Source organism: Daldinia decipiens, assembly GCF_022478715.1.
Source record: "Daldinia decipiens strain CBS 113046 unplaced genomic scaffold F4813scaffold_1, whole genome shotgun sequence".
NCBI lineage: Eukaryota > Fungi > Ascomycota > Sordariomycetes > Xylariales > Hypoxylaceae > Daldinia > Daldinia decipiens.
In genome coordinates, this window is record NW_026054544.1 from 816556 (window position 1) to 829014 (window position 12459).

The 12459-nt window shown below is 47.5% G+C and overlaps 2 protein-coding genes across 2 annotated transcripts; both read right to left on the minus strand.

Moving 5' to 3' along the window:
- Positions 1-519: 519 nt before the first annotated feature.
- Positions 520-1550, minus strand: F4813DRAFT_341885 (uncharacterized protein). Its single transcript, XM_049241335.1, has one exon. The coding sequence runs from the start codon at positions 914-916 to the stop codon at positions 602-604; it is 315 nt and encodes a 104-aa protein (XP_049104737.1). The 5' UTR covers positions 917-1550; the 3' UTR covers positions 520-601.
- F4813DRAFT_10129 (uncharacterized protein) lies at positions 1505-4926 on the minus strand. The gene is made up of 5 exons (XM_049238394.1): positions 4702-4926; positions 4592-4646; positions 2988-4533; positions 2805-2920; positions 1505-2731 (listed from the first exon to the last, which is right to left on the minus strand). The coding sequence occupies exons 1-5, from the start codon at positions 4769-4771 to the stop codon at positions 1618-1620; spliced, it is 2901 nt and encodes a 966-aa protein (XP_049104738.1). The 5' UTR covers positions 4772-4926; the 3' UTR covers positions 1505-1617.
- Positions 4927-12459: the final 7533 nt, after the last annotated feature.

Below are 12459 nucleotides of genomic sequence, written 5' to 3' on the forward strand. Positions count from 1 at the left end.
ACGGGAGATTAGCTATGGCAGATAGATACCTAGATATATTGGTACATCGAAGAAACTATGGGGACGAGGGGGAATGGGAGATTGGCGGGCGGGGAATCGCGGAGATACTGGAGAAGGACTCCCACATAGGAAGCGAGGCCGAAGCAGAGCAAGGTACATACATACATACATACATACATACATACATACATACATACAGGACAAGATAGAACGGGACAGCGATGCTATACCGCATGCCCGCAGCGTGCCGTAGAAGTAAGATTGATTAATGATCGATGGAAGGCTGACGCCGTGTTCGCGTTGGTAAGTCAAGATCGACCTCTCCCACCGTGGTCAAGGTGTAGCGTCTAGGTATCTAGCTTAATAATGCGCCCTTCTCGGGTTTATCTAGGTTATACTAGACCTCGTATACCTCATATGAGACTGTACTTGCTTTAAGGTAAGATATGCAGGAGAAGAAAAAGAAGAAGAAGATCACATATTACCTAAGGTAAAAGAACATATGGGAAGCCCAAAGATAGAAATGGAGATTTGTAAGATGTGTAATAGACAAGGTAAGTTGGGTACCTAGGTAGTTAAGTAATAATGCTACATGTAAATACTAATGTAGGTACGTACGTATGTAAATGCATGTAGGTATGTATAATGCTAAAATAAAGTAATGACAAGCGTAAGAAAGAAATTCCCGCAGTCGTCGTAGGCTGCCGTGAATGACATGCTTGCTCCCATGCACGCACGCGTACGCAGTAAGAAGTAAGATAGATAAGATGAGGTCGGGAAGGAAGGCGAAGAAGCCAAAAGAAGAAGAAGCAGAAGAAAAAAATCGGCTGTCTATTCCAAGTTCAACCAAGCAAGCAGACAAGACAAGCATGACAAGCAAGCAACTGCATATCCAATCCCTACCGTACCGTACCATACCGTACGCGCCGAGAACCCCTTCCCGCCCGTCCCTGACCGGGGGCGAATATACACAGATAGACAAGGCAAGATAACTAGCCCCCTTGCCCCCTCCCCTGTATCTGAATCTGACATGTTATCCTGAGCCTAGTCCCAACCACCGTAAGCAATCGCCAGTGCCCGTCTGTCTGTCTGTTTGTCTGTATTGACTGATCGTCCCACTTCCGCCCGTCTGGCCGCCCAAGTCAAGCAAGAGATCCGATCCCCCTTCCGAACGCCTAGGATGCCATGCCTTTCCTCCCCGCCTTTACTTTAACGTCACTGCCACGACGCGAAGCCGGTAAGCATCATGGTCATCATCATCTTAGCCCGCCTTTCCCCACGCCCGATATTCCTTTCGTTTCCTGTCCTGTCCTGTCCTGTCCTGCTCTCGTGGGTATATGTGCCAGCGCTGATGTACCTAGTTTGCGCTATGCCCCTTTATCTCTGATTTGATTCCATGTTCCCCCGCCGCGCTCCATGATGTAATGTGTACCTAGGAATATGTGTGTTATATGTTGTGTTCTGTTGTGTTGCGTTGCGTAACTATCCATCTTAAGACGTTGGGATTAGAAAAAAAGAAACCCCGGCGAAAAAAAAAAAAAAAAAAAAAAGCCCCCGGTATATCGTAGAGCAATACTGTGAAGAGAGAAGACAAGATACACAGCTAGGCTAGCTGTGTCAACATAAATTCGTGGTAGATGCCTGCACGGTGGCACCCGCGCCGGTAAGCCCGTCAGTTTGCCAGTTACCGCTCAGCGTCACGAGTTTCCGCCTGACGCCGTCGGTAAACCGGGAGCTGACGCCGTCCTCGAGGGTCTTGACGGCGTACTCGAGCACGTCGCCCGGCTTCTCGAGGCTGGCCCTCGTGCCGTCGCGCTGGTGCGTTAACACCGGCACGCCGTCGCCGTTCCACAGGTAAGTGATGACGGCGGGGTCCTCGGGCGTCACTTGGTCGATGGGTACCGGGGGCCCCGACTCGTCGCGCTTCTGGAAGTTAGGGTCGAGCCGCGACACGCTGTCGGTCCAGAGGATCAGCGTCGCGCGGTAGACGCCCGCGCTCCACCAGCTAGGCCGCCGGTCCCGCGGCATCGACCGCAGCAGCCGGAACACCTGGCCGCAATGGAAGATGGCCTCTTCGCGCTGGGATATGCAGCGCTTGTGGCGCAGGGACAGCTCCCAGTAAGAGCCGTCGAATCCTTCGCGCCGGGCCAGCCTCTCTATTTCCGGGAAATTTGTAATCGCGTTGAGGGAGATTAGGTGGTAGAGCACCAGATTAGTCTTGCTGGTCGCACATGTCGGGTTCGCCTTGTAGTAGGTGATGGTCAGCTCGTACCACTTTTGGAGCAGTACCTGGGTTTCGTCGCGACGGGATTCGAAGGATGATTTTATGCCAGTCCTGTTACCCACGCGTCGTGTACCCATGACATCCGACAAGCATGACAGCATCTGTGTGATGTGGTATAAGCAGGACTGGAGAGGGTGTAGCAAAAGACGTAATTGATGTGGCGTCAGGCTACCCTGCCTCCTTGACAAGTTATCGTTTAGGAGATCCTGAAACAGATCGTAGAGCGAGGGGGTGAGCGAGGGGGGTGTGGTGAGAAGCTGGGGATTAACGTTTGCAGTACAGCCGTAGATGGATTGTACGGCAGCGACCCATTGGTCAGCGTTGGCCGACATCCATAGTAGCTCGGGACCAGGTAAGGGGGCGCAGAGCTCGCTGGTTGACAGCATTGGTGCCGTATCATGGAACAAGCTAAGCTCTTGGTCCACCATGACAAAATTATACACCAGCCTATCGAAAGAGATCAGCGTACTGCATAAGACTATTGGTTGAAATACCGGATGCGGTGGTGTAAGTAACATACCTATTTTGGGATTCCCGGTGTAGCCATGAGCGCCATTGGAGCTCGGCATTGGTGGAGCTACTGAACGTGGGAATCATGGACGGCTGAGATTCGAACATTCCGGCGTGCTTTAGCATCTGCATGATATTTCGGTTAGAGACATGAAGCTGTGTAAGATGGGAGACTGCATTATTGGATGCTCACCGAGAGATACATCCCGCGTTGACCCATGGCTATGTCCATAAGCCACTTATCTCCGCTCCAGGCTCCGAGGAGCGTGAAGAGCAGGGCGCATCGAAGCGCGGTGGGGTCGGCGCACATCTCGATGTCCTTCTCGATTATGTCGAAAAGCGAGATGCGGCAAGTCTCGATCAGACCAGCTGAGAGAGCCCTTGCTTCTGCCGTAGGGACAGCGGAGGCGCCCTGCGCGATCATGAGCAGGACTAGAAGCGCCGCCGCCTGGTTATTCTGAAGCATCTCATTGGGATCTACGCAGCCGGCCGAGACTAGCGAGTAGAAGAAAGATAAATTTCGAACGTATGAGCGGAGGAAATACTCCAAGATTTTTGAAGGCGGAAGAACTAAGAAGCTCATCAGCCTTGAACTTGTATAGCTCTTGACTGGGCTATTAACCCCTCCGCGATGAATCTCAAGGGCCTTGTGAAGGAATGTCTGCGTTATTGCGAGCATGTTATCACGAGTGCGAGAGGTCATGGGGATGACCGAAGCCATGTCGGTAGCATCCCAGTCGACTTGCTCTAGATATTGCTCCAGGGCACTCCAGGTGCCCTCTTGTCGCGACTTTTGTTCCAAACATTCTAAGTGAACGATAGCTGTTCTCGGACACGTATTTGAGTATATAGGTGGATTGCACCGAGCCAGGGGCCAAGCAGCCTCAGCCGCGATGACAACTTCGAATTCGGGTATCATAGTATCGGTGGGGGTATTCAAGGTCATATCAACTGATTTAATAGCGGACTCAAAATCCCCCGTAGACATTATGCTGGTGCTTCTCGTATGTATAGAGCCTCTAGAGGAGCTCATTTGTTCTGAATTAGATGAAATATCGCTAAGTTCGTTGAAAGTGGGCATTGGGACGTCGGCATGAGTGAGAGGCATATTGCTGGTATACATGTCGAGGTCTAGGGGGTATTCAGACCAGACCAGCATGTCTTGATAATTCGGTTCTTGTGGTATAAAATCGTTGCCCAAGTGAAGAAAGTCATCAAGACCCTCTACTCTTGGGTGAGGAGATGGGAAATCGTCAGAGCTCATTTGAGAATTCGCCGGGGAGTTTTTCTTGGCGGGACTCTCATGTTGTTGTATTCGTGGGTCGATTGTCATAGCATTACAGCTATTTTCGGGTGACATGGAGGTTTTTATTGACGGATCCGGTTTGACCACACTTTTGTCTATATCCATGAAGGCAGGATTAACTGTCGTGGCTGGCGTTGTTGGTGAAGGTTGCGGCGGTATTGTGATCTGGTTTTGAGTACTACTCATAGCAGCCGTTGCTTGAGCTGCCCTCAAGGCGGCTTTCGAAGAACGTCGCGCAAATCGCGCTTGACATTCGAGATTCTTGTCAGCGCACCGTGCGCATGGAACTCTCTTGTCGCAACCCGTCTTAGCTTGCGCACAGTTAAGGCACGCAATGGGTGTTCGTCCTGCTACCGTAGGAACACCACCCGGGAGAGGTTCCATGGGATCTCGGGCCTCATGATATGTGGAGTGATGCCTTTGTAATAAGTCCCTGTAGTAGTTCGATGAGTATATAGTTGAATATGTAGACGCAGGGTCAAAGAGCAAACCTTCGGGCGAAGGACAGTTGGCACGCACTGCATCTGTGCGGTTTTACGTTTGTGTCTATGGCACCGGGCGTCAGTTTCACTAGTCTCTAGAGCAAATGAGCATCACTTACGACTTGGAATATGTCTCTCTAGATGCTCCTTGCGCGTAAAGCTCTTTCCGCAGTATGCACAAAACACCATCGTGGTAGTTCAGGTCAGGTGAGATCAAGATGATTATCTTGGTCTAGCCTCGCTCATATCAAGGATGTGAACACCCGCAAGACTCCCAGAGACTTATAAATCTTCTACCCAAGTAGTAGTCGTAGGTAAAGTGAAAAATAAAAGCAAAAACAGGAAGGCTCGTCTATACAAGAGGAGGGAGAGAATACAAACGGCTAGACACTAAGGTATCAAGGTGAAGGGGATGCAGGGGAAGGGAAAGGTGAGATTGGATATATGTTAGAAGAATAAATGAATTCTAACGATATGTACCGTACGCAGTCAAACAATACATGTACGCAGAAATTACATCGAATGTGTATGAATCAGACTTATCCGGATCATGGCTTTCTAAATATGAGAGCGAGAGAGAAAAGGTTATCCATCTCGGGTCTATCAGCAAGACACGAGGGTACAAGAAGCTTACCCATGTAACAATGGGGAAGTAGAGGGTACAAAGTGTGAATATAAGTGTATAAGTGCAAGTGTATGTGGACCAGTGGATCACCAGTGGACCAGGCGATGCAGCTCTGTTAATCTTCCTGGTCTTCCCAGCACCAATCCCTACCACCCGGGAAGGAGATTTGGATGTACAAAGGGAAGCAAGTATCTTAGACACGGGGGGGGTTTGTGGCACACAATTAAATGCCCGGGCCTAGCCTAGACATTTTCAGCCGCCATCAAATACTTATATCCAGGTACAATACAGCTCGAGAGCTATAACCCCTGTCCCTGGGATGGCGGGGGCAATATAACGATGATGTGCGCGAGCAAGAAACACAGACATCGTCCTGGAGACAGCAGAGACAGCAAAACGAATCTTGCGGTGTTAACTAACACGTAGTCAGAGTAAAAGGAAAAGATGTTTTTCCCAAGCTAATGCGAGCCTCTAAGTTTACATTAGCTTACTGGGAGCGCTGTAACCCGATCTATCTCTCCCAAGGAGACGGACACCACCAAGACCCGGTAGCAATAGAAAGTAGACGTTAAGGTCCTGCGGCACTAGCCAAAGCTTGCACCAAATCCGCACATCGTTCCTATGTGCCTATACACGTTATGTATACGTTAGGCATACCTTATACAGGTATAAGCGGCAATGGTTAGCAGAGTTAGCAGAGTTAGCAGAGCGTGGGACAGATATGGCATTATCTTCAACGTAGGAGCCAGCTCGAAAGGGACATCAAGGTCGACAAGGATTCGATTAGCCACGACGGTAGTCTTTCGCATCGCTGTTTGGTACCTAAGCTCTCAGGTGGTTCTAGATGCCTATTCGAGGGGAATCACTCGAAGTCGGGCACTTTTTTGGTTTGTTTTTTTGTCTTTTTGTTTTTGACAGGCGGTTGGGTGAAGGGTATGATGGCGCTAGGGGTCATTTACCTAGGCTGTCATCCAAAGGTTGGCGCATGAAATGTAAGCGAGCGAAAGATACAAGAAGGAAAACCCACACCTACGATCACCTATGATCGTTCGCCTATAGTAATTCGCCCTACTCGCGCGATTGCGATTGCAAGTGGTTGAGGGACCGTTCCAGGCTTGGTGGATTCGGGAAAGCTGTACTATGTGGTGGTCGAGCTGGGAGTATGTAAGATCCAACCTCGTGGTTGCATACAGGGTTCCTAGTACCGAGACGTGCAGCAAAGATCTGCGCGTCCAAGGGCCGAAGCAAACCCTGATATGTAGTAGCAACGGGGACCTGGTTAGGTACTTGTTTGGTTTTATTGTATTTTTCGTTTCTCGGCATCATCCTTTTTCCCTACTATAGATTTCTGGGCTTTTCTTGAGAATTAGTATTACGAAATGAATATAATAAACCAGGTTAGTACTTCGTACAATAGCTGTCATTGGCGTTTTTATTTTTATTTTTTAGTTTTTATTTTTATCTTTTATTGTTTATCTTTTATTTTTTCTATCCTATAACCAGCTACTTTTAAACGTAGTAAAACTATTACAGCAACTAGCAGTACCTAACCTAGTGTTGTTCACGACGAAATAGTAAAGTAACAGTAAAGTACGTAACAACAAGCTGAACATATATACATACCACACCAATCATGGCACACGTACATGACACACATATACACATACACATACATACACCATACGCATACTCACTCACACATATACACACATAGGTACACACATACACACATACACACATACACATGCACGACCTTTTAACTCTTTTAACCCCCCGGCTTATTGATAAGATGAACGCGCACGTTAAGTAACACTCCCAATTGGTCCTAGTTGGTCCTATTCTGCGCCTCTATCATGCATCAGCCCTCTCAGCTGTATCGAAGCGTCGGTGTTTAGCTGCTATTCGGGAAATCTTAAAGTGTAACTAGGACTTTTTGTTCGCGTCCACAAAGAATCTCGCTTCCCACCTCTACGAATCTCCACGAATCTCCACGAAATAAACTCGAGTCAAGTTCGCTAACCATCAATATCCATTTAACGGACCGTTACAGACCTGCGTAATATTGAGCATCTTGGAGGTTTATTCTCTTCGCTTTCTTTTTACCGTCCATTTTTAACGTAGGTAATATGAAGCATGTGCAAATAATCATGTAAACAACCTCACTTTCCTTCTCGCCACGTTTATATATTGCCACGGTTCTCTTCCTTTCCTACGTCAAGCTACATGCTGCATAGATTAAAGAACCCGACATCTACATATGTAAGGTATGTAAGTGTGCTTATATGTATGCATGCAACAGTACTTACAATGTGCCAAGTATACATAGGTACCCATGTATACATATAGTTTGCGCAATATCGTGCTTAACCGCGTGCGTACAACTATATTTACTTGGATACATCCCAATCTCACTGCCAAAGTAGATCCTCGCGATGTTGAACACATATCAGCCTGGCGCGTTCGAGGGATCTCATAACTTATAAGATAAGAGATGAGTAGAGATGAGATTTATGTTTAACAATCAGCTCCTGATCATCATCATAGTACTAGGTTAACGTCAATCTGGGCGCAGCAAATCAGAAACAGCCAGTTTTTTAATGACTTTCATATGAGAAACAAGAATCAAAAAGAGATTGGTCACAGACCTTAATACACTGGGGCACATTCTGGAGGAATTTTCCTAATTAGGAAAGCTACCTCTTATTAGTCCTCCTGCTAATCGTGATTCGCCGTTTACATAGTAGTCCTTTCAGTCAATAGCATAACCAAACTGTCGGGCCGCCCTAACTATACGTGTTCCGTGCTCTGTGTATTCCGCGTCCCTGGTATCCCATCAGAAGATTACGACTCACTTTGCATTAAATCTATTCTTAGGTATTCGCGTGGTATAATCCGGGTTGTTGTCATCGTCTGTACTATTCCTTTCTTCTTAGCTCCCCCCTCATTCCCGCGAATTCCTATCGGCTTGACTGTAAGTATACAATTCTCACGTCCCACCAGAGGCCTGAGGTACAAGGCAGAGGTTGAGTAGACGAAAAAAGCCTTGGCTTCGGGAAATATCCAACTAGCTCGGCCTCGATATCTCTGGCGCTCCCTCGTAAGGTTTGAGGTTACTCCAGTACAACGTTCGTTTATGATCAGTTGCCGCTAGTTGCAACAATACTGACACCTTGTTTTAGACTTTAATTCCTTCCCGCATACTCGATAGATAGATAGATACGTGATAGATTGACGCCTTATTTGTTTGGGCGTTTGTCTAAGTACAGCTACAGCCAGCCTCTAGCTTCCACTCCCTATACACACCCTATACTCCATACTCCATACTCCGTGCGTTTGAATTACATTCGAATTTCTATGCAGCTAAAGTGGTGGTTAAACCTTGCTCATCCCTCACAACAGTTAAAAGGGGCCCATGCTGCTAATAGGTGGGTTGAGCTCATCTCGTGCATTCTATGAACTTAATGCGTCCAAGTATATACACACAACATATTTCCAGTATATGCCTAGCGGAAGGCGGCTCTCTCTCTTGTCTCACTGAGGTGTTACGGCCTCCGGCTTGGCTTGGACAGAGAGGTCTTGTGACTTGTTCACGCAGTATAAACATATGGCCGATCCGTATAACCGCAGTCCTAAACTCCGTGCTGATCTCCGGGACAAGACCCGACGAGGCGTGCAATACTCACCACACTTTTACCCACTCGACGGCGACCGAAGCCTCACCCGCAGATCAATATTATGCCTGTTTAATCTAGTGCATGTGTTCATAAGTTATTCATACGTGACCATACATGATCCGACCGGAAAAAAGGGTTAAGAAGCGAAAGCGAGCCAAGTCGTGACTCTCTCCTGCAGCGACATCACCTTATAGCACTCCCTTAGATCCTAGTTAGATCCTAGACCATCTATCCGCCTTTCCCGCGTCGTGTATTCCATTAATCGTTTCAGGGCTTACGCCACATCTCCCAAGCGTGTCCACTCTTTTGTCGGGATGGTGCAAGACTCGTGCAAGACTCGGCGCCCCTTCGGACTCGGGATAGATTTCAGGGTGTAAAATGTCCCTTAATTGAGTAGAATACGTGTGAGGCGTCGGGATCTCAACCGCCGCAGCCACAACCGTAATTTCCCTTGGTGCCTTTGGCCAAGGGAGAGACTAGGGAGATGTGGGAGATGTGGGAGATGTAAGGATCGGCACCCTTCCGTTTCGCAGTCGCTACGATGTCGGCGCATTGCAACGACCATGTACCATCGTCAATGGGTATGGCCTCATGAGTCTTAATCTATTTTCCAATAGTTCGTATGCGAATACCAGACGAGTAGACCAACAGCAATATTGTCTGCCCATTTCAATCCCCGAGAAGTTGCGGTGACTTGAGAACGTCGGGACCTGTAAGTTCTCTGTGTATGTTCTGTCGTACAGCGCAGAAGCTGAGAGGTCTTACAGTAATTAAGACTGGACGTGTCGCACTGCAGTGCTTTTTCCAGGGAGTGTAGTGGCGCCTGTAAGGATCTAGACAACAGAAGCTTCCATGCCTAGATCGCCCTAGATGATAACCATTGTCTTCTTTTTTCCCCTCGATCCTCCTCTTCCGATAGGTCTCCTGCCAGAGGAAAGAAGTAAGGGACGTATTGCGTATCCGTTTTGCAGCGCAGCCGCAATCGCTCCTCCAGCAAAGACAGCCTATTGGGGTGAGATGCGACGCCCTCTCGGGATGGCGGTTTAGCTGTCGGCGCCGCATTTCGTACAGATGTTGTGTAACTGGATCAGATAATTCTTTCGCTCTTCATCCTTGTCAGGAATATGCCGAACTAGCTGTGGGTGGCGGGGCTATACCTCCAATTCCGATATGTTTTTTCTGTCCCCGTAAGAGCTGATGACATACTTCCCTGTGAAAGGTCACAAGGAGTGGCTTGGATGCGTTGGTGGTATGGCATCCAAGGTATGCTGTGTATGCCCAAGGCAGAAAATAGGAATGGAGCAAACTACCCAGTAATGTCCAACGAAAATAACCCCTTCTATTGCTTGAATTGTTGTTGACTTGTCGTACTGCTTCGGGTTGTAAAACCCGAATGTGTTGTAAGGTAATATGGCTAGCCATGATGCTGATGTGGTCGCTCGGCATTCTATTCCTGCAAGCCTGCCAAGTTAGGTCTGCATCTTGGGCATGATCGAAGACACCATTAGTACTCCAATCTCATCCAACCGCATACTCATTCTTAGATTTAGAGTAAATCGACGAAGATGTTTCTGTACATCGTAGGCTGGCTAGACGATGATGTGAGTTGGCATGGTTGGTATTCAATAGTAGTCACTAAACCTTGAAAGGGAATTAACGATGTCCATGATGGTTTTCATGTTTCCATTTCCGGTCTGATCTTGCGATTCGTCTTGGAGACTCATTCGACTTTATTCGAATCAGCTGAGTCCAAGCGAGGCGAGCAAAGTGAACAATCCAGCAATGTAAGACGGCCTCCCGGGCTGAAAGTTAGTTGCTCCGATCCATCCAATCCGGGCGCCGCTCAGTTAGGTTATGGTGATGAAGCCAGAGATCACATTTACCGAATTCGGGACGTTGGAAATCCTGTTTCTCTCTTTTTGAGAAAAGGAGATCCTTCGGGATAATGGTGAATATCGCTTCAGAATATGCCGGCTTCAGCACAGCGTCTTTATCTCTTAGGACGCAACCCTCTTTGATTCTTTGACGCGTAAGCAGGGGCTCGGTTTTGACGCAGTTCTCGGGCAGCCATGTCTCCTCCCGTGTCCCGGACTCGAACGGACGACCCACCACGGACCCCCAACTTAGAGCTGGGACTTCACTAATAGAACTGAACACTTCGCGGGAAAACTACCAATAAACTCCGCTAGGCTTAGACTTTGGACATTCCACAGATGGCCGATTCGAGCACAGGGATAACGTATGGGGAAGATACTGTGCTTCCCCGGGCGTCTGTTATAGAGTCTAGCCTTATGAGTATTGGTGGGTTGGCCTACTACTTTTTCATAAAGTAATAGTAGTCCGATTCGGCGCCACCGGAAAGGACGGAGGCAGCATTCGCCGAATACTACTAGACTTCTCCGCTTGGATATGGGTTCCTTCGATGTTGTCAGCATAGCTAGGTAGGTAAATAAGTAACTACATAAATTAGGTACTCAACTTACTTAACTCTCATAAGATATATTTACTTACATCAGGTATTCGATCAGGTATTCGGTGATATAAACGTATTAGGTGACTACCTACTTAGTAGATTGCCTCAGTCCCTATCATAGAGATCATGTGCTATGGCACCTAATTAGCCGTTTGTTTACATGAAAATACTTTACACGATGACTTACGTAAATCGGCTATGCAAACCTAGGCGTCGGTGCTCATTATGTCCGTTCGTCGACGGCTGATGCCGATTTACCGATCTATGATTCGATGGCGCCGGCACTTGGGAAGAGATCGAGTAATAGGGCGCCTTTTAGACCCAGTCGGGACGCTTCCCCTCTCCCCTTACATTGCTTACCACGGATTTCGGGCTGTGCTAAGAAACAACTGCATAATAAGCGTACGTAGTGATATGGAGGTTGCGTGCTGCTTACCTGTTACTTCACTCCTGACTCTATCACACATACAGAACCGATCGGAGGTGAACTGGATTACTTCACCTAAGCACCATTAATGCAGGCGGTGATCGCATTTTATATGCCCGATATATGGTTCTAAGTCAGCAGAGGCCAGCGGTAAATAGGGGCATGCTGACGTTTGCTAGCGTTATTAACGAGCAGCGGTAGATAGAAGTATAGAGATACCTTAGTGATTTGTGGAATTCCAATTGCCTTATTTGACTGGCCTATATTTCATATATACATTAATTATTAATTGGAATTATTATTGCTTAGTAGTGTAAAGGCAGTTGTGGTGCCTGGTTTACTATAATATTCTTTAGTATGATAGTTACTTGGAAAGAAACCAAAATTTAAGGGGCATGTCTTCTATTAAATAAGAAGACGAACATAACCCCGCGTTTATAAACCTGCTACGAAGGCTAAATATTGTCGCTCTTTGCTATTGACCAGTAATAGTTTGTAAAGCATACGGGTGGCATTTTAAAACAACGGAATACGTCGTACGCAGCCATGCATATTATAAGACATCCACGTAGCTTGAGTTAGACTAGAATACACATGCAGCCATGTTTATAATGGGTTACTGCTGGGCTGGTCAAAGAGGCAATGTATTTGGGCCAAGATACCTCATCGGGCTGGTGG

Bases quoted from the DNA above. Each gene is read 5' to 3' on its own strand.
- F4813DRAFT_341885 (XM_049241335.1), bottom strand. From the start codon at position 916: ATGGTACGGTACGGTAGGGATTGGATATGCAGTTGCTTGCTTGTCATG.
- F4813DRAFT_10129 (XM_049238394.1), bottom strand. From the start codon at position 4,771: ATGGTGTTTTGTGCATACTGCGGAAAGAGCTTTACGCGCAAGGAGCAT. The intron at 2,921-2,987 runs GTGAGCATCCAA...AATATCATGCAG, and splicing joins AACGCGGGATGTATCTCTCG to ATGCTAAAGCACGCCGGAAT. The intron at 2,732-2,804 runs GTATGTTACTTA...CTCTTTCGATAG, and splicing joins CACCGGGAATCCCAAAATAG to GCTGGTGTATAATTTTGTCA.